Genomic DNA, 22,117 nt, shown 5'->3' on the forward strand with positions numbered 1-22,117 from the left:
GTGCCCGGAACGAAGATGTCATTCAAGGAAGCAGAGCCCTAGTGTTACTGTCCAGTCATCCGGGTTCTCTTATCTGGTCATTAACCACACAGCAATTTTAATTCGGGAAGTCCAATGGGGAGAATTCACACAGAAGGCAGGAGAAGGGCCTCCAGAACAATCGAACGTTGGAAATACGTCATTGTCTTTGTTCCTGTTTCCCTGGTTCCCAGTTTTGACTTCGCGGTTAGCCTGATAATACGATGTGCAGCTGCTGCTGCGAGGCCCCGTGCCGGGCATTGTGCACGCACGGGGAAGGGAGTTGATATAAAAATCATGAGGAACTGGTCCTTTTATAAGGGGCTCAGAGGTGCACGAGGGCCTCAGGCAAAGAGCTGGGCTCCTGTCCCGGCTCCTTGCGGAGGCGTCCACGTGCCAACCGCCTCCTCTCCTGCTCTTGGTTTCTTTGATTCATCAGAAGAGAAGGTGCTTTCCCACGCTCGCCCCAGGAGGGTGGGAGGGAATTAAACACTAAAGACACGGCTGCTCACGGACTTCTTCCTTTCTGAGAATTCCAGAGAATTCCAGGCCCAGGGAGATCGCACCCCCAGAAAAACTTCCTTAGTAATAAGAGGTCAAAATGCTGTGGTTCCCTCTCTGGCCTGCAGACGTTTGAGAATGGCGTGCTCTATTCTGGTGGGGACGCTCCGTGCCTCCAGAGGGCCTGGCCGCTCGGGTTGGTCGAGTCCTGCCGCTTCCTGGTGCCTCACCCTGCCCTCTTTGCGCCGCAGCGCTCTGCATGTGTTGAGCTCTCCCGTCTTGGCAGAGAGGATGGCAGGTTTAGCTCAAAACCAAAGATCGAGTTCTTGTCATGGGAATTGACACAAAATGGCTGAGAGGCCCCCGCAAGGGCCTGGAGCACTGCTCGAGGGCCTCCCGTCGGGGGCAGGGTGGGGCACTCACCTTGCCTCTGTGAGGCAGAGTCTCACGGAGGGGTGAGGAGTGGCCTGTGACGGAAGCCCGAGGAGGGAGGCCAGCAGGCCAAGCCGACACCTGGACCAGCTGCCAGTGCGCTCACTGCCGGTAGTGTGGATCCCACGGGGTGTGAGGAATTCACGCTAGCTCCCCGGGTGCTCTCCCTCCCAGCAGATAGCAACACCACCTGCCCGTGCCACCTGTGCTGGGAACCCAGGGCAACGGCACACTTGACTGTTGCTACATGGGAACCTTTGTCTTCCCCATCACCACCATCACCACCATCACCACCATCACCACCACCGTCATCACCGTCACCACCATCACCACCATCACCACCATCATCACCACCATCACCATCACCACCATCACCACCATCACCACCACCACCATCATCCCCACCATCACCACCATCCCCACCATCACCACCATCACCATCACCACCATCACCATCACCACCATCACCACCATCACCACCATCATCACCATCACCATCACCACCATCACCATCCCCACCATCACCACCATCACCATCACCACCATCACCACCATCCCCACCATCCCCACCATCACCACCATCCCCACCATCACCACCATCACCACCATCACCACCATCACCACCATCACCATCACCACCATCACCATCACCACCACCATCACCACCACCATCACCACCACCATCATCACCACCATCATCACCATCACCATCACCACCATCACCACCATCACCACCATCACCACCATCACCATCACCACCATCACCATCACCACCATCACCACCATCACCACCATCCCCACCATCACCACCATCACCACCATCCCCACCATCACCACCATCACCACCATCACCATCACCACCATCACCACCACCATCATCACCATCACCATCGCCACCATCACCACCATCACCATCACCACCATCCCCACCATCCCCACCATCACCACCATCACCACCATCCCTACCATCACCACCATCACCACCATCACCATCACCACCATCACCACCATCACCACCACCATCACCATCACCACCATCACCACCACCATCATCACCACCATCATTGCCACCATCACCATCGCCATTGTCATCACCATCACCACTGTTAACACCTTTGACATCACAGTCACCACCATCAGCACCATCACCATCACCACCATCCCCACCATCACCATCATCCCCACCATCACCACCATCATCACCACCATCACCATCACCACCATCACCATCATCACCATCACCACCATCACCACCACCATCATCACCATCACCATCACCACCATCACCACCATCACCACCATCACCATCACCACCATCACCATCACCACCATCACCACCATCACCATCACCACCATCACCACCATCACCATCACCACCATCACCACCATCACCATCACCACCATCACCACCATCACCACTACCATCACCACCATCACCATCACCACCATCACCATCATCATCACCATCACCACCATCACCACCATCACCACCATCACCACCACCATCATCACCACCACCATCACCATCATCACCACCATCATCATCACCATCATCATCATCACCACCATCATCGCCACCATCACCATCGCCATTGTCATCACCATCACCACTGTTAACACTTTTGACATCACAGTCACCACCATCACCACCTTCACCACCATCACCATCACCACCATCCCCACCATCATCACTGCCATCAGCATCATCATACCATCACCACGATCCACACCGACATCAGCATGACCACAATTGTCCTCACCACCTTCCCTTGTAGCCCGGTCAGCCTCCGCTCACCCGGGAAGCGCAGACACGGAGAAGCAGGTCCTCTCCCTGGCAGCACGCGTGTGCCTTGAGGAGGCTGAGGGAGTGTGCGGCTGGAGGCTGAGCAGACTGAGCAGCAACACCCCTCCATGCCTGTCCACCCACCCGCATCCTTTCAACGCGTTCTCTGCCCACAGGTCTTTGTCGGGTCTGAGAACCCGGTTGGGGAGCACTCCCCGTTGGTGAGATTGGGCATGGTCCCTACAGTGTAACTTAGCATTCAGCCCCCTGGCACACTGACTCCGTACCCAGAGGGGCACGTCAGGTGCCATGGACTGGGCACAGGTGTGTGGAAGGTCGTTGACTGGAACTAACAGTGGACACTGCAGCTTCAAGAGTGGTGGCAGTGCAGCTGTTCCCTCCCAGTGGGCACCATGACTGAGGTGGTCACCACTGGCACCGTGTGGCACCCAGAAGGTGCACAGCACACAGATTGGGAGCTGACGTGGAAGGTGAACGCAAGGCGCCATGACACGCTTGCTCCTCTGTTCCCTGGTGGTGCTCGGCTTGTGGGTGGGGAATGGGAATCCCTCCTAACAAATGGCAGTGGCCCCCACAGAGGGGGAAGTGGGGAGATAGCGCTTGTTTTTTGGCGGTGCCAACTTTTGATTATTTATTAACAATTTCCCCCACGAGGATCGTTCTCGGCAGAGAGGTAACATCTGTTTGCGAGACTCCCTGGGAGGCCGCCAGGAAGATCTCGACACTGCAGTCTGCCACGGGGAACAGGCACATGTGCTCTCAGCCCCGCACCCACCAGCTCAGGCAGGTGTGACAGGCAGCTCTCTGCAGAGGGGGTGTTAGTTGATGCCCCTGCGGGCAGGGTGGGACCCACAAGCTGGAGAACAGGGAAGATCAGCAGGGGGCGGGCAGGCTAGCTCCTGCAGGCCACCCCGCCCTGCAGGCCTTTGTCCTCCAGCTCCGAGACGTAGGTCTTGCCAACAGCAGGACAGAGCCAGGGCAGTGGACCTTCAGGTGACCTGAACCAGCACTCAGTCAGGAATGATCCTAGCATCCATGTCCCAGGTGGCTGTGACAGATGTGGTCAGGAAGGAAGGGCCTCAGGTGGGGACCAGAGGCAGAAGCTACTGCCAACCTGCCCTTCCCCTCCCGGGCTCCTGTGGATAGGGCACTGGGAGGAGGGGAGAGGGAAGTCCAATCTTCAGGCATCTGCCCGCATGGTCAGCAGACAGCTCCTGGCTAGACTGGCTGTTCTGCTTTTGAAGCAGCCTGTTCTTCTGTCCCTGTCCTGCTGAGTCCACTGCCCACCCCCGACTTCTTTACCCCACCAGAAAGATCGATAGTCAGGGAGGGCAGGCCATGGATTCTCCTTTGGGAAGCACCCGCTGGGCCTGGATCTGTGTTCCCAAATATCCACCAGGCAGTGAACTCCTCAGAGAGGACTCTGGAGAGAGGACGATGCCTCTCCGTGCCCCGTGTGCCCAGGGCTGCAGGCCTTGGACCCGCCTCCCCCAGTAGGTCCTGGGCCACCCTGCTTCTTCTGAGTTAGACCAAACCTGTCACCCACCACGCTCATGGGTCCAGAACTCAGGAGCAGAGCTCAGGTGCCAGGGGAGGCAGGAGATGCAGATGTCTCCTTGGTGCTCACCCGAAGCCCCTAGCAGCAGCAGGCCAAGGACCCAGTGCCTGGGGCCAGTCCTGAGCGGGGCGTCAGGCCGGAGCCTCCCTCGCTGGACCAGGTGGGGGCCTGGGCGCCGGGCAGCGGGCGCCGCCCTCACGCTGTCTCCTCCCTCCAGGTTTGGCTGTGCATCAGATCATCACCATCACCGTCTCCCTCATCATGGTCATCGCTGCCCTCATCACAACTCTTGTCTTAAAAAATTGGTAAGGCCTGGAATGGGGGCTGCGGGGTGCCCAGGGAGGCTAGCACAGCGAGCGCCCACCTCTGGAACCCGCTCGGAGGTGCAGGCCCGTCTGTCGCTTTCCCGTTCGGGGAAGGACAGTCCACGCAGCCTGGCCGCCCGGCTGCAGCTGGGTCTGCTCCGGGCCTGGCCCTTGCTGTGGCTTCCTTCCTAGCGGGGAGCCCCTGGACTCAGTGTCCGGGCCGCCTGTTGCTCCTGCTTCCTTCTGGTTCTGGATCCGTGTGCACCTTTGGATGTCGCCCCCAGAGCACAGTGCCTGTCTCACCCCCACCCTTCCCTGGAAAGGCAGGGACCACCCACCTGCCCCGCGGTCTGGGTGGCCGGTGGCTGGGCAGGCCTGCCCTCCTCCCTCCCCTTCCCTCTCGCTGCCACTGTTTCTGAACCAGGTCACGCTTTGCTGCGGGCAGCCTGCCTTCACCTGTCCCTCCTGGAAACTGGCCTACTTTGTGGCCGGCCTTGCTGGGTACACACACCTGACACACTCCTGAGAAGCCCGAGCTGTGGTGACCGCCCCCCCAGCCGCCCTCCGCCCCGGTGCTTCCTCTAGTTCCCGGGAGCAGCTGCCCGTGGTCCCCGGCAGCTGGCAGACATGGTGTGAAACAGGGCTGGTATGCCCCAGCCTCCTGGCAGCAGGGAACACAGAGAAGGAGAGAGCCAGCACCTACTGGGGGACCTGACACAGGGGGAGCCGGGGGCACTGCCGAGGCCTCCACGCCGCATCCTGCAGCCAGCACAGGGCCCGCCTGTCTTCTGGGGACAGGCGACAAGGACAACCCAGCTCAAAGTGCACCTTCTCAACCAGGGCTGGCAGGCGCCCGGCCAAACCCCTGGATCAGAAGGCTGTCTAGCAGGACAAACCCCACGGGCCAGCTTGGGAAGAGCATTCAAAGGAGACAGGGCACAGCGCCCTCTGTGACAGGTGGCCCAGCCCTCTCTTGGTTGCTAGCACATCTGAGTCCGCAGGAAGACAGCAGAGACCCGCTAGGAAAACCTCCCGGGGGGCCAGGGGCCCATGACTTGCTTCCTTGGGGGCCTGGCTTTGGACAGTTGGTTCACCTTCTCTCCTTTGGGGTGCGGAGCCTGCTGCAGGAGGGGAATTCTCCTCCTTGGGAGTGAGTGGGACCTCCAGAAGACAGGGCCCCTAGCCCCCATGCTGCCCCTCACTCCACACGGGCTCTGGGATAAAGGGGGAGCAAAGGAAAAGGGGACCCCACAAGGGGTGTGTCCTTGCTCCCCAACTATTGAGAAGCCCCCCAGCCACCCACTTGTCCCTCTTGCAAACTTGTTCTTGAAGGGGCACCGGGGGGCTGTCCATCACGGGCCTTCATGGAGAAGGGTAGGATTCCCGTGGTCACCCTCTGTGGCCTCTGCAGGCCCCTGAGATCCAGAGAGAGGGGGATGAGGCAGAGGACTGGGGCACGCAGGACGGCCCCCTGCAGACCCCGTCAGGGATGAAGGACGCACCAGGCTCATCCCTGGCTTGTGCGTGTGTTCGGGTTGGGCTGAGCACAGCCTCTCCCTGGAGACGTCACACGGTCCATTTTATGCACAGGCACAGACTCCCCCGGCTGGACCCCAGGCCTCCCCCACCACCCAAGCCCCTCTGGCAGCGAGACGCCCAGTTTTTGTGTTGAGAAGCATCTGTGGGGACCCGGGGTCTGCACCACCATCGGCTGGCATCCCTTAGCCACACAAGGCCCGCAGCCCCACCACTTAGCTGACAGCTCTCCCTGAGCTAATGGCCACATTTAAAATTCAAATTTTATATTTTAAAAAAAGCCTGATTGCTTGCTTGTGGTTGATCTTTCTGAAGAGGCTGGGAATTACCATCTGATATTGAATGGCGTTACCTGGTGCCTGAGGCAAGTCTCCACAGTTGCCCGGAGCCCCTGGGCTCGGGCCCTGCCTGCCCCCACCCCAACCCTCTCTCTCCTAGCTGTGCCCAAAGCGGGAACACCCGGAGGAACAGCCACCAGCGGAAGATCAACCAGCAGGAGGAGAGCTGCCAGAACCTGACCGACTTCACTCCGGCCCGGGTGCCCAGCAGCATGGACATCTTCACAGCCTACAACGAGACCCTGCAGTGTTCGCACGAGTGTGTCCGGGCATCCGTTCCCGTGTACACCGACGAGACGCTGCACCCGGCTGGGGAGTACAAGTCCACTTTCAATGGAAACCGGTGAGCTCGAGTCCCTGCGGTGGGACGCGCCTGGGGGCAGACCCTGGTGCTGGGCGTGGCCCTGCTGGGGCTTCTGGATGGTTCAGGTGGCTCTACAGACCTCTGGGGGCCCAGCCTTGCAGACAGTCATGATGGCCAAACAAGAGGAAGGTGGTAGGGACCACGGGCATGTCGTCACCCCCAGGGACCAGGCAGCAGTGGCTGGAATCCCCTCCAGCCCCCAGGTGTGGGCAGCAGGCGGAACCCCTGTTCCCCTGCGCCCTCTGCCATGCGGGGTGGGCAGGTCTCGTAACCCCAGAGTTCAAAGCCAGCCGCGCAGGTGTGGATCCCTTGAGCATGAACAAGGTACGCTTGGCCCTGCCCAGAGCCGGTGTCTCTGAGACCCTGGCCGTAAGCAGCAGCAGCAAGTGGGGCAGAAGTAACCACTGCCACCGGAGTCCAGACACTGCTTACTAAACGCTCTTGTCATTATTCACGTGTGAGCCTCGAAGAAGACACACTCCTCCGGCCAGCCCCGGGAGTGTCGGAGAAACCCTGAGTCAGCTTCTTAAGGTTTGTCCAGAATTAAATTAAAATATCAATGAGCTATCTTTTTAAATGAGCAGGCCCTCCTGCACCATTTTGTAAATTTAAAAGGAAAAGTACCCAACTTGAAACCTTGGGGAGAAGTGAGCAGGCCACCAGGCTGCCCCGAAGGTCCCCCAAGCACTCTTGAGTGTGCACCCCAGCCGGAGGTCACTTCCCTGTCTCTGACTTACTTGGGGGCAGGAGGCAGGACCTTGGCAATCGAGGGCTGAGGGGGGCATCTCTAGTGTCCACGGTTGGTTGCGGGCCTCCTGAGGGAGGCTGCGGGGAGTTCCTGAGATACCCTGCGTGTCCCCTGCTGCTCCACGTTGGGTTTCCAGTGTTCTCTCCTCAGAGGCTCCCTCCCTGCCCTCCCAGGGAAGACGCCCCGCACAGAGGCCTCCGAGTTGCTGCTCTGAACCACTTTGATCTCACACTTGAACATATGGGGAACGCGCTGGGGACATCCCAGCCTTACATTGAAACTGCCTGCACTGGCGGGGCTGAGTCCTGGCCGCCACCCATACTCCGGCCTCAGGAACGGGGGCTGTGGGCAGGGATTTGGTGTTCATTTGTTCCCCTGCATGCCTGAGTCCAAGCGTGGGAGGCCCTGGGTGCCGGCACTGAGTGGAAGGGAGCGCTAGAGTCGCGCTCTGCTGGGTCTCGCTGACCTGGGGACAAGGCAGCCTCGTCTCAAAGGTGGGAAAGTAAGGAGCCACTTTACAAGCCATTCCTGGTCAACGAAGCACAGGAAACCTCTGCCCTCAGAGACACCTGCCCCGAGCTCCGGGCTCACCCTGCCAATTCAGGATGCAAATCCAGGGAGGCTGCGGGTGCGGGTGTGGGCTGCTGGCCTCCCAACTCCATGCAGGAGTCTTCGTGCACCCAAATCCCTGGCCTGTCACCTGCAGCCGTCTAGGCTGGGAGGGAGTGTCAGCGAGGGAGACCTCTCCAGCCCAGGCCAGGGCCGTCCCCTCCTGTGGAAGGCAGCAGGCCCACCAAGCACCACCTTCCCTAGGTCCCTCTGGGGACGCAGGCCCTGGCTGCGGGTCAGCTAGATTCGGTTGTGAGGGACGCACCCCACACTGAAGGCCATCCCTCTGCCCTCCACAGGTCCTCCTCTGCTGACCGGCATCTCATCCCTGTGGCCTTTGTGTCTGAGAAATGGTTTGAAATCTCCTGTTGACTGGCGGAAGGCTTTTTTACCTCCTGGGGGCAGGGCGGACGCCACGAGTCTGCTTCAGGTATGTTCCTCTCTTCCCCTTGGCGTGTCCTCCCCTCTCCCTTCCCACCCGCTTGCTCCCTGTCTGACGTTGGGATAATTGTGGGTCCTTCTCCCAGGCGGGTGGTTTTCCCAGGAATGCAAACCCCCTGCGTTCAGAAACGGTTTCCTGGATGCAAACCAGAGGGCTGGGCTTCGGTCTCTGAGTGTTTTGTTAGATAGGCCCCTGCCAGCTCCCGCAGCAAGGTGGCCGCCCTAAGGAGGACCACCTAGCAGGCCTGTGTGACAGGGAAACAATCCCTGACGGTTCTCATTTTCCCCAAGAGGAAGACATGAGGGCAGCCGCTGAGTGGGCAGGGATGGCACCCCCGGCACACGACTTCACGTGGGGGAGGCGGGATGCAGAATTAAAATGCAGTTTTGAAATATAAAAATAAGAGATAAGAAAGAACATGATAAAGAAAGAAAGTGAAGAGTTGAGACATCCACTAATTTGAAGCCAGGGACTAGCACCAAAACAGGATGAATTTTCCACGCTCTGCTGGATAGGAACATTTGGTTTGCTTTCAGTGATATTAACGTGGATGCTAACGTTAAATTGCTTTCTTCTGTCTGGAGCTCTGGACGTGGGGCTGCCGGCGAGAGAGCATTCACACGCGCAGGCTGCAGGCGCACACAGCCAGGGGGTTCATTTTGTTCTTCTGTGTGGCTCTGCGATGCCAGCCTGCTGGGGACCCTCGCCCACTCCTGCACACGCTCCTTCTTGGCGAGGCCTCAGATGCCTTCCGAGAGGCAGCCTGTTTCCAGGATAGGATGCCCTGCATTTGAAAGCACTTTCTGCAGGGGAGAGTGAGTGGGAAAGGCCATGGCCAGCGTGGGGCCAACGGCCACCAGGCCCCCAAGCTTCGGCTTTCAACACTTGGCGGGGCCAAGGGCTGGGCCTCAGGCAGAGCAGTAATGAATCGGTCGGTTCCTAATCCCAGCACTAATGAATCCCACGTTCCCTCCAAATCAAATCTCCAGCCCTCGCTCCCTGTCCTGAAGCCAGACTTCTCTGCCAACAGGCAGGGAGTGTAATTAGATTAGAGTGGAAACAAGCCGCCCTGCACAGGCCTTTGCTGGACCTGCTTGAGCCAGCGGGGAAGGCGGCTGCCCCCGCACCGCGTTGGGCAGAGGTGCGGGCATGCGCATCCTCGGAAGCATGTGCTTCGTCTGCCCAACGTGACTCGCCTTGCTGAGGCCACTGGTGGCCCCCTTTGGTGTCCCAACCACGCTAGCCACAGGAAGCTGCTTATTGGCTGTGAGGCACTGGCACCTGGTGAGGTCTCAGCAGGTCCCTGGGCTGGGTGGGCACCAGCGTTCCTTCAACCTGAAAATGGCTTTGATGGTGATGCTGGGCCTGCATGCCACGGGCCTCTGCTCCCTTCTCTCGAGAGCAAGGACCCACGGGTTGCAGGCTCCGCCCCTCTGCTCCAAGAGGCCTCCGCGGGGGTCAGCTCCCTAACGCACAAGCTCTGGTGGCAGCCCCGTATTGGACAAGAAGGACTTGCTCATCCCTCCCTGTAGTCCCTTTCTCAAGGGGGGAGACTGAGGCCAGGGGAGGGTAGGTGACATGCCCGGGGTCAGTCAGGTTGTGGTGGGACAGCAGCGCCCCAAGCTGCCTGGTCCAGGGCTGCACCTGCCCACCCATCTGAAGGCCCCGCTTTGCAAAGCCCCTTGCAGGGTGACTAAGCCCTGCCACGTGGCATGGGCCTCTGTGCCGGCTCTCCCCAGCCAGTCCCAAGCAAGAGGATCTCCAGGTAGATCAGTGACTCAGGCTCAGGGGATGCAACTCTGCAGGGCGCAGGTCAGCTCCGGAGCATCCGGGGCCTGAGCCCGAGATGCTTCCTTTACAAAGACATAAAACTGGGCAGACCAGAGTGCTTGTGTTTACTCCTCTGTTCTAGAAACCCCTCCACGGGTCAGCTGTGTCCCCAGCCTGGCTCTCCCCTCCCAGCACCACCAACGGCACTGGTGGGCTCTCCCAACCCGGAGACCCAGGCGAGGGCATAGATGGGGTGCCCCTAATAGGCTCAGGAAACCACTTCCCCACTCCAGCCCAGGAGCTGTTTCAGGACCAACCCCCTTATATGAGGGAGGTCCCTGTCCACACGGCTCAATCCCCTCCCTGTGGATCTTGGAGGGGATGCTGTAGAGTCGAGGGGAGCTGCGAACCCTAGAGACTCGGTCTGGGATGCCCCAGCTCAGCCCCCACGGCAGCCACCGCAAAGGCCTCGTTTCTTCCTGGTGACATTCTGGGGACGTGGACAGGGAGGGCTGTGCCAGTGCCTTGTTAGCCCCTGATAAAAGCTGAGAGTCCGTCTCTGCCTGCAGGACAGCCATTTGTCACTTGCTGGGGCGAGTGCCTTGAGATCCTAAGGAACCCCCGATTCTGGCCACGATGCCTGGGCGTGAGCGTGGAGCAGAATGGTTAGAGGGACCTCTCAGATTTACCAGGCGCTCCGTGTCCCTCAAACAGATAGCAATTCATACCAAAACATTTAATTAGGTTTTAAGAGCCAGCGGAGATGCTTACCTCTTGCACGGCCATTAAGACCTTTCAAAGGCATTTCTAATGGCAACGTGGCAGTTGGCAATCACTCCTTTCCACCTGTCGCCTTCTCACGCTCACTGGCTTACCTGCGCACACACGTGGGACCCGGCTGTACCCGAATCTGCTTCCCTGCTTCCCACGGGCCAACAAGCTCCCGCTGCCCTGGGCTGAGCCCCTGGTAGGCTCTGGACGGTTCTTGTCTCAGACCCCTGGCAGATGGTGGGGCAGACGGTTCTGGACACAGAGAAACGTACCCGGCCCTCCTTGCTCCAGGGAAGGGACCTCAGACACACACCTGCCACTGGCCCGTGGACTACGTTCTGCCATTTCTCCTAGACCAGGTCAACTTTAGAAAACCTCATTAGGGTTCCTGCATCTTTTCCCACTTGCCAAAGCCGCTTCATTCCAAGTGTAACCTCAAAAGCCATAAAGGCTCTTGAATCCAGAGCATGTGAGAAATAAATCACTGTTTTATTATTTTCAAAAACACAGTGAAGACTTAGCAAGTGAAAAAGAAAAAATAAGAAGTGCACCTGATCCTTCCCACCTCATTCTTTGATTTTAAAAAAATGAGTTGATAGAACATCAAGCTTTTGTAATTTGAAGGAACACTTTTTTTTTTTTTTTTTATTTTCAAAGCAACATTCAGAGCCTTCTGGACACTGTGCTTTCTGAAATCCAGCACCAAGAAAACTCTAGGGCGAAATCAGCCTTCGGGCTTGTGGAGAAACTGACTAGTGGCTCTTGTGCCTGGGGACCTGGCTGCGGGCGGCTTGGCTGAGCCTCAGACCCAGGAGCCTCGGGGATGTTCCCAGAGGGCAGGATTTACCCCAGATCCTGATCTCCGAGACTCTGACGCAGTGGCTTCCCTGCCTTGGCCCAACTCTTTTTCCAGCCTGGGGGTCCAGGGCCAGCTCCTGGATCTTTCCCACCTGGCCTGGGCTCTTCCTCCTTCTCCTGGCCTAGCGCCCCACCCAGAGGCTCTTGTACTGAGACTTTGGAAGAGAAAAATCAAAGCAGTCCCCCGGAGCCAAAGTTGAAGTGGCAGGATTTGCCAAGAGCTTAGGGCATGCCTGGCAGGTGCCACCGAGGCCTGGGCTCCCCCTTCCCGGGCCCGACACAGGGACCTGCCCACTCTTTTGAGGGACCCCCACACCCTCTGCAAGGAGCCAGCTCTGGTCTCCAAAAGCCACTGAGGACGCAGGGTTGACCCCCCCCCCCTCTCTCTCCCTCTATTTTTATCTGGAGACACTGGGGTGCAGAGAGATGCCTATAGGTTTGAGAGGCTCCCTGCCTGGCTGGAGATGCCCGGTGCCCAGCTCCTCTGACGATGCCCATCTGCAAGCAGCACCGGGAGCTTCGGGCTGAGGGGCATGTGTCTCAGACCCAGGACAGGGCTCCCTTGGGCATGCCTCTTCTAGCTTCCTCCAGCAGGCACAGGGCTGGACCCGAGAGACAAGGTCACCCTAGCAGGAGACCCCAGTTCTCAGGCAGTGTCGTGCCAGCCGGAGACACGTCCCCCACACACCCAGGTACACACGAAGAATCGCTCCAGATAGTCCCCCACCTGAGAAGCAACGGGGAAAATCTGTCAGGGCAGCACAGTCCGGGTGGGCAAGCAGCGGCTGAGAGGGCCTCCCCAGGGACGGTCCACTAGCTGGATCTGCAATTTGAGACCAAGACTTAGAGAGGAAGCGGGGGCCGGCAGGGTGAGGTGGAGCGTGGCAGCCACCGAGTCTGGAAAGAAGCAGGAGGAGTTGTTAAGTAGGAGCGCCCTGATCAGGCCCCCGGGACCCCTCCAGAGGCCTGGAAAGGCGGGGCTCTTCCTGAGTCTGTGTTTGAGGTCAGGACCGAGGCCTGGGAAGCAGCCTGGGCAACGGTTCCACAGGGACATGAGAGCGGGTGGCATGCGACTCTGCTGGCCAACTGCCTGGTGCCACCAGGGACACGAAGGGGTACCCGTGTGGGGTACCAAGCCCAACCTGTAGGACCCCACTCTTCAGCTCCCTAAACTTCTGTTTTAGTTGTGAAAAATCTGCGTGAGGAAAGGTTCGCCATTTTATCCACTTTTAAACGGGCAGTTCAGGGAATCGAGCAGATCGCGCTGTGCAGCAGACGTCACCACCCGCCGTCTCCCCAGCCCAGGCAGCTGGCCTGCTGTCTGGCTATGAAAGGGACGACTCGGGGTCGCTGGCACAAGTGGAATCCTGCAGCCATCTCTTAACTTTCAAAACGAGCCCAATGAGCAGAGGCCTGAGAGGGAGATTTCCCTGTGTTAAATTACTTCATCTGCAAAACCTCTCCATCCCCAAATCCTGGAAATGTGGGGGGGGCGGCCAGCGGGAGGGAGCCTCCCCGAGGGCTCCAGTGCCGTCTGCAGGGGTCTCCGGAGCACAGCCTGGGAGACGTTCCGCAGGCTGAGTGGCCTCTTCACGGCAGGCCTCGGAGCTGCCCAGGCAGGCGTGATGTGGAGGTCGCAGGCTGGGCGGCGCTGCTGGGGTGGCCTCCATTACCCAGGTGGGGGTGGGGAAGGAGCCAGCACCCGCCCACTCCGCCCCCGGTGGATTCCCGAATATGCTGAGCCCGTGCTGAGCAGCGGCTGCCGCTCTGGGCCTGCCATCCTCCCTGGACACAGCCGGTGTGTCCTGCATCCTACAGGGGCCCAACATGGGGCTCCTTTCTGCCTCAGGCTCCACCATCACTGGAGAGTAAGACGGCCACACCCAAGTCCACCGAGGAGGACGGGTGACCTCCCGGAACTCAGCTGGGAGTCTTAGCCAGCGTGTTCACAGGCCCACCCAGAGACCGCTTGGGGTCTCCAGAGTCGGTCCAGGAACCGACTTTCTGTGTTTCCAGAAAGCTCCTGAGATGCTGGGATGGGGCTTGTTCGGCCACGTGCTGGGTGGCAGCCCCCGGGGAAGAGGCCAGCACTGCCATCGAGGGCTTCCCCAGGTGCTCCGTGGCCATTCGTAGCCTCTGCAGCTCCCCTTCCTGCCCGAGGGTCCCAGTCACCCCAGTTGTGAGTGCAGGTGTGGCTCTGAGTGCCAACGGTGCCCGGTCCACGGGCAGGATGCAGCTGGAACCCAAAGTGCTCACTGGCCAGTGGGGCTGTGCCGGGTTCCTGCTCCTGGTCAGAGGTGGACAGGGAGTGGCCGCGGGTTGGGCGCGTTCAAGCCCACTGACAGGCACGCCTGGTGCAGCGGTCAAGGGGCAGTGGAGGAGATGGGCCCAGCCAGTCCTGGGCAGCAGGCCTGCCTGGGAGGCAGCTGCTGAACCGGGGGTCAGATGCCCTGCCGTGGCCCTGGGCTTCCCAGCGTTTGCTCCCATTCCTGGAGGCCATTTTCAAGAGACACCCTTCTTGTTCTCTGGACACTGTAGTGTCTGTGGACTGAGGAGAGCCACTGGGCTCTGGGTGTGGCCAAGGGCCTCCTCAGCCCCTGAGGCCTGGGCCTGCTGCCATTTACTCTCTTCTTGTGTTCTTTCCACACAGGATTCCGTTGGTGAACCTGTAAAAACAAAACAAAACAAAAACACAAAACCCAGAACTAAACTATCTAAGGGGAGGGTCCCCGCACCTGCCACTCCTGTTAGCCGGTGGGAAGCTCCAGAGCAGGACGCTCTAGGCCAAATCTATTTTTGTAAAAGTTGCTCAAGCCTATGGGTGACTGCCTTCTCCCAGAGTTTTCTTTGGAGAACAGAAAGAAGAAATGCAAGAAAGAGACTGGAGACAGCAGGAGGCCAAGAGGAAAGGACAGGAGGAGGCCACCGAAGCCTGGGATTTGTACCACGATTCTGAACCTGTGCCAATAATACCATTATGTGCCATGTACTGACCCGAGAGCCTCGGCCCAGAGCCGGAGCTGAGCAAATCACGTGTAGAAATCTACAGAACAGGGGTGGGATTCTCTTCCGATAGAGTCACTATTTCTGGTTAATATACATATATAAATATATAAATACCAACAGACACACACACACACACACACACACATACACACTTTTTTTGTACTGTAGCGATTTTTGAAGATCTTCAATGTTCCTTTTTAAAAAAAAGAGTTGTGTTATAGGTTACAAAATCCAATTTATTTAACATGCTTAGTACGAACAGAACAAACTGGTATTTTCTACTTTGGCAACCTCACACACACACCGCGTACACACATACACACACCTGCGCACACACTCACACATGCATATATACGCCTATATTGGAAACACGGTTCCACAGGTGAGCATATTCTTCATTCTTCCTGGTGACCTGGAGTTTCATCACCGTGCATCCCTGGGGGACAGCCGTGCCGTGGCCCAGGTGATAAGGCCCTTAAATGACGTAGATACTTGCCAAATGCCACCAAGGTGTGATGTGTGATCTTGGGCCAGCATTAAGAACACACGGTTCCCTATACATACGTACACACACAAGCATAGATGTCACTCTCCATGCTGTTGTTGGAAGATGCTACCTAACGGCTGAGACCGGGGCCTGAGCACCAGGTTGGGTGGGCGGTGGATTCCCGAACGTGTGTGTCATGCAAGCAGAGACTGAATTAAAGGAATTTCCCAGCTCCAAACAGCAAAGGCATATATCCTTCCCAGGGGCGCGCCCGCGTCGGGGTCGCACGCAAGTGCCGGGGCCCCCATCTGGGGATGAGCAGCCGCGGTGGGTGAGGGTGCCAGGTGCCCGCCGGGGGGCTGCAGGGCACTGCGTGTCCTCCCACACGTTGCTGGGCAGGTGTTGCCACCTTCTCTCGTCACAGTTGACTGTGAGCATCTCTGGGAAGACACCGCACTCTGTGGCTCTGGAGCCCAGTGTTGTGTTGGGTGGTCAAGAATCCTGCAGGCACCTTCCCAGGGAGACGGGCCCGGCCGAGCCTGGAGACAGAGTGTCCAGCACACCCACTGCACTAGACACATAGCTCCCTGGGCCCCACGGGCTGTCCACAGGGGTGCGCTGAGGGACCTGCGGGCCCATCTCCTGACCCACATCCTGTCTGAGAGGCAGAGGCCCAGACCAGATGTGAGAGTCAGCCTCCAAAGAATGGGCTTCCTCTGCGCGGCCAGGCGCAACTTCTGTTTCACTAGTAGAATGTGTGACTAGCCTGAGGGACCGTACTGAAAGGTTAAATGCCAGACAGATGAGCCGCTGGCCTCGCTGGCTGGCTGGGCTGCAGAAGCTCTGATCCCCTCTGGGACTCAGTCTCCCTCTGAAACACCTCGTGGTTCGGGGACATGGAGGGGCGTGGAGGAGGGAATGGCCTCCTCACAGGCTCCGTTGCTGTCCCCATCAGTGGCCCGGCCTAGAACTAGGGAAGTGGTTCTTGTGGTTTTGGATGTTGTCCTTTACCCTGGAGAGGTGGCTCTTGCCGAGACAAGGCAAGCATCTGCCACTGGCACTCGGTGTCCCGGGTTCCTGGGACTCACCTGCATGGCACAAAAAGGTACACCGCTCTCTGTGCTGCTGGCCTTGTCACCGTTACCCTCATGGCCCTCTCTCCCTGGAGGTGGGCCCAGGGCCTTCCTTGCTCCAAACGAGCACGTGACAGGGGCTGGCCCTCTGGACTTGGGTGTTCTGAGAGCCAGGGGAGCCCCGTCGGGAAGGCCGACACCTCCCCACGCCCTGCAGCAGGCCCTCTGGCTCAGCCTCAGGGCTGCTAGGTCCACACAGGGATGAGCCCAGACCAGCAAAGGAGGCACAGTCTACACCACAGTCTAGAGTCCTTGCCGGTCTGTCAACGCTGCCAGGCCACTGTGTCCCGGGGATGGAGGTAGGGCTGCAAAGACGTTTAAGGTCAGGTGGTTTCTGCACCTCCCAACCCAGGGGGAAAGCTGTGTTCTGGAGATGGCACAGGAATGGGCTCAGCCCACCACAGGGAAGGGAGCCCAGCTGCAGCTCAGGGTCCAAGGGCATCAGGCTAGGTGTGCCAGCTCAGCACTCACCCACTGGTGGACACCCCGCCAAGGCCCCTGCCCTTGCTTTTTCTGGAGTTTCTTTTCCTTATGAAAAGTATACAAGGGAGGGTGACGTGGTTTGGTGAGGTCCCCAGATTTTTCTCTGTTCCATTGTGTACCTTCAGTTTCCCTGTCACAAGTCCCCAGGGCAGCACACTGGTCACTGTCCAATGGCCACCTGTTGACCCTGAGTTTTGGAAAGAGCTATCCGCTCTTTCCTGAAGGCTTGGTCGCTTCACATGCCTGATGTCACTTTCATCTGGCTGAAATACGAGTGTAATTGCTTTCATTTCTGAGCTTTGAGTGTGAAAGAGAAGCTTCCTGAGACTTCCTCACTGGGCCCAGGTTCCAGCAAAGTCCAAGAAAGGCCAATCCATGTGCCTACCCACGCTCTTCCACCTCAGGCCTCCCAGGCTCCACGTGGACTTGTGGAGACACCTTGGGGCAGGGTGGCTGTGAGTGTTCCCATTCAGCATCAGCCTGGCACGGAACAGACAGACCCCTGGGTTCCCGCTTATGGTCCTTCCCCAGCTTGAGTCCGAGCAGATTCTTCCTGCTGCCTTCAGTTCCCAGGTATCCCTGTCCTTCCTAGAGCATTTCTCACCCAGGAACTAAAACTCACCAGGAACCTCTCCAACTCTCTGAATTAGACCACCAGGGAATCAGCCATCACTACTGTGATCTCGCCATCTTGAGTTCACCTTTCTTCTCAAAAATATATTATTTCCTCAGGCAGAACCTTCCTTATAGGTTTTGATCTTTGGGCATTTTGTGTGTGGTTGTCCAGTTTGTCAGCAGAATCATAAAATGAGCACATCACTTGAACAGTCTCTGCTTTGACTCTCTTGCCCATGGAGAGAGATTCCATCCTTTCAACTTCTTCCAGATGGTCCAGAATCTTCCAAAGCTCAGGATGTTGAGCTGACTCCAGTGTCTTGGAAGACAAGGCAGGGAAACAATACTTAGGCTTGGATGCACAGTGGTATCAGTCAGCCTGGATCTTCCCAGTTGTTCATTTCAAAATGGCGCCATTACACACCTTTTCCTTCTCCATCTGTTACCATCATCCTCTTACATCAGGGAGATCTCAGCATAATGGAGCTTAATGCTCCAGTGGGTTATCCTTTTCCCCTCTTCCACAGACACATTCCTCCAGTCATAATGGGAAGAGATGCCCGGACGCCTGACTTCTGGAGCCATTCTTGCTTAGTCAGTGAGAAGACGCCACTCACACAAGCAGATGGAAGGGAATTGACTCTTCCCGACTCACCATAATTGGCTTATTGTGCATCCATCTGCTTATTCACAAGAACTCCTTGAACTTCACCATGCTGGCGTATGACTGGGAACAAGAGAAGCAAAGTCCTGCCCTTGGAGGTGCATTCTACTGTCTAAGGAGCAGACACTTAGCACAGAAGCACCCTAAACAGCCAGAGAGAGAGAGAAAAGTGGTAGAGGGACAGCATGGAGGGGTCAAGTGTCTGTGCCTCCTCCTGCCACCTTTCTCCTGGGATATCATCATTGGCCCACTGAGGGACAGTCTGGGGTTGGATGTGGTAAGAGAGCCCACTCTTACTTCTTGGATAAGAATACGGTGCACTGCCCAGGTTATGACGTCCGTCATCACAAATGGCATTGCTGGCTTTCCTCCAAGCCCTTTGCTCCTTCCAGCCAGGTGGTCCTTCAGGGGAACCAGGCAGGGCCCAGATGAGTGTTGTTGCCCTGGTGATGAACTCGCCCATCCCTGAGTGCTGTCTGCCCTGGACCCTCCTTGTGTTCATTCTACCTGCCAAGTCAGGTCAACGGGTCTCAAAGAAAATGGGATTGGTTGGCAGATAGATTTGGCCCCAGGCGGCCATCTTTCCTGGTACCAGAAAGCAGCTGCCTTTTCAAAAATTCCTCCCAACACAGAGCACACTCCCTTCATCCTTCTTAAACAACATCTGCTTTTAAGTAGGCAGTTATTCCAAAACACGCCGTGATTCATGTAATTTTGGAATGGTTACTTTGGTGCAGTTTGTCAATTTGTTCTGCCATACTGCTTTCTGATTGTTTGTTTGTTTTCCAATGTAAACAGCACGGCCCACATAAATGAGCCAAGCTCACATCATCTGAGAATCTAAGCACTCTTCCCACTTTCTCTACATTGATGCGCTACGGTGAAGACAGGCTCCTTCACTCTGAGCCAAGACTGGTGCGTCAGTTACTCTCCGCATCATCTGTGGGGTTTCCTGAGAGGTCTTAAATGATTGTTTGGCACTGAGAAATACACCACCAGCCCTTCCTTCCAAAGAGTGTGAAGTTGCTTGTGTTTGGTTTCCTCACGGTTTCTGGTTTAGAGCTTGTGTTTGGGTGTAAGGAGCGGATAGAGAAGTTTAGATGGAGCACGGCCATGTTCTTAATCACTGGCCATCAAACAAAAGAATGGGCTTCTTCCCTCCAGATCCTAGCCAGCCAGCACATAGGAGCCAGCCTGCAGAGTGCAGGGTGCTCACTGTATGGCCAGGCGGTCCAGAGCCAAGGTCTCAACTCTGCACGACTCATAGCAGTCCTGCTTGGCACTTCGTCAGGGTCCGGGCAGCCTCTGCTTCCCCTCTAGGAGCACAGAGCAACCCCACAAGGACAGCAAGGCCAGGAAGACCTGTGGTCATAGGGCCTAGACATGGTGGCTGCAGTTGACGGAGGAAGCTGGGTGCGCCATGGCCACCCAGAGTGGAGTGAACTGGGAGCCGGCCCTGGGCTCTTCAGAGCAATGGCAGGTGGGCAGCAGGGCTGGGGCTTCTCTCTGTAGGTCCACCTGTGAGCGCGTGGCCGCAACCCGCTGTGAAGACAACCCGAGAGAGTGGCCAGCCAGTGTCAGCACAGTCCATGTTGGTGCTGAGAGTGTGATGGAAGTCCCTCCAGCAGATCCTTGGTCCTCTCCTCCTGGTGGACGCCCTGCTGAGCGCTCTAAAGAGCGTAGACCAGGCAAGAGTCCTCTTGACTGAACCCGTGACTGAGTCATACGTGAGCCGCCCTGGTTTAAGGCACAGTGTAAGCACAGCCACCTTGCGCACCTGGGCCCCTTGGGAAGGAAAGAGTTTAAGCCACCATGAGATGTGGGGGAGGGAGCACTAAAGTGCAACAACTGATGTCTTCTCTGGAGGTTAGAAAAAGGAACACATGGGCCACAGATAATCTCCAATCAAATGGGCTCATGTGCTAAATCCAGGGTGGTTGTTGAGACCGCCCCGTGAGTGCGTTGGTTCTTGTCAGTATCTCGAATCCCACAGTCCAACATCTGCTTGGTAGCAAGTGTGGATGCAGAGAGCATGGGATTGTAGGAAATTCTCCTTTATAAAAGTTAAGTAGTTCTGTCTCAGGTGAGTTTTTCTCTTAAAATGGAATCCCCTGGAGACTAGTGTTCCCATGTAGAATTGAACATTCAGATAGTAGCAACACTAAAGAACAACTCCCTGGAAGCTCTGTCCTGACGCAGATGTCACCCAACTGGTCACCTGGCTAGTTAGCTATTGCCAGACTGCTGAAATTTTGCAATAAAATTCTGTAGTAGTGATACTTATAACTTTGAGTGGGCAAATGTCAGATAAGGGTCAAATTATTGCTTCCAGAGACTCAGGGATCACTTTGGCCATGGACGAAGCAAGAACACTTTGCAGTCCTGAGTTCTGTTTTGGTACCATTATGTCCCATGAAGATTTGCAGCCACTACAAACTAGAATAGGTGGCACTTTGAGAGTCCTGAGTATTACTGGCCCAAGTCATTGTGTGAGGAACTACAGGAACTAACACATTGTCCCATCCTGAGTCATAGTTACATTCCTGATGGAATCATCTCATCCTTCTCTATTCTTTGTCATCCTAAAACAACAGAGGCAATCTGAAACTCACTGTGACATCCCCATCCAACTCTCCAACCTTTGGAGAATGCATTTGGAATGGGAAAAAGAAGGGGTAAAGTTCCAGGCTTCAGAAAGCCACATGAGGTATAGCAGCCAGCTTGACAAGGTTTTCTATAATCTGGCAGCCACCACATGAAGAAGGAACTCACTCCTTCTGCCTCCAAAATCTATTCTGGGTGGGATTCCACTGCATTATTTCTCTTGGGTACCTGTAGATTCCTAATGTCAAGTTATGTGGCCACCTACAACTTATGGTCACAAAGCTTTTCCTTGGGTGTGCAAGTCAACATGATCCTAGAAAGTTCTCAGGAGGTGGGTTCTCCATGGTGCTCCTAGATATGGTGTCACATCCACCTACAAGCACAATCCTCTGAGTGAGGAACCTGAAAGATAAGGAGGGGCTGCTGGCTTTGAAATACAAGCGTGCTTGACAGTCCAGGTGTTTGGCACGCCCTCCTTGAGCTCAACCCCCAGGATCTGCAGATGTGTTTTCTTGGATTTGCCGTGTTGTTCCCATTTGTGTTTTTGGGTCGCTTCCTGTGAAGCCAGAGAGAGAGAGAGTGCTCTGGAAAAGCTCTACCAAGTGTTGATGACTTTGAGCTTTTCAAAGTTGAACTTTCAACCTGGGTGACAAGGGTTCAGAAAACATTGCACAAAGTCACATGTCCCAGTGGTTGGTATGAAGACAGAGGACTCTGTGGCACATGGAAGAGGGGGTTGAAAGGGAGAGGTGGAAACTTTGCACATTTTGGTAGAAAATATTAGGTTTGGGAGAAACATCATCAGTTTTGGGCATCAGAAAAAATGTTTTCTTAAAAAACTAGAGAGTTTTGTTTTTTAATTTTTCTCTTTTCCTGGCAGCCCCATTAGGACCATTTATTCTTCTTACTTTCCTCAACAAGCAAGATGGCGGGTTTTGGAATCCAGGGCAGAGTTAGTTGAAAGTAGCTAAATGGAAAGCAGATCTGCAACAACACAGCCTCACAAGAACTTTAGTGACCTTGATGATTACGTTTATTTAACTTACCACGAGTCCATGGATGGATGAGCGA

The 22,117-nt window shown here is 56.6% G+C and overlaps 1 protein-coding gene across 2 annotated transcripts in view; it reads left to right on the forward strand.

Moving 5' to 3' along the window:
- The window catches only part of AJAP1 (adherens junctions associated protein 1), a 102,200-nt gene extending 87,373 nt beyond the window's left edge, over positions 1–14,827 (forward strand). For both annotated transcript variants that reach the window (XM_079143599.1, XM_079143600.1), the window contains exons 3-6: positions 4,531–4,618; positions 6,593–6,835; positions 8,513–8,643; positions 14,705–14,827. In XM_079143599.1, the coding sequence (XP_078999725.1) occupies positions 4,531–4,618; positions 6,593–6,835; positions 8,513–8,585 (404 nt within the window). In that variant the 3' untranslated portion in view covers positions 8,586–8,643; positions 14,705–14,827. The remainder of the gene's footprint in view (positions 1–4,530; positions 4,619–6,592; positions 6,836–8,512; positions 8,644–14,704) is intronic.
- Positions 14,828–22,117: the final 7,290 nt, after the last annotated feature.

This window comes from Sciurus vulgaris (assembly GCF_902686455.1).
Source record: "Sciurus vulgaris genome assembly, chromosome: 1".
NCBI classification, from domain to species: Eukaryota; Metazoa; Chordata; class Mammalia; order Rodentia; family Sciuridae; genus Sciurus; species Sciurus vulgaris.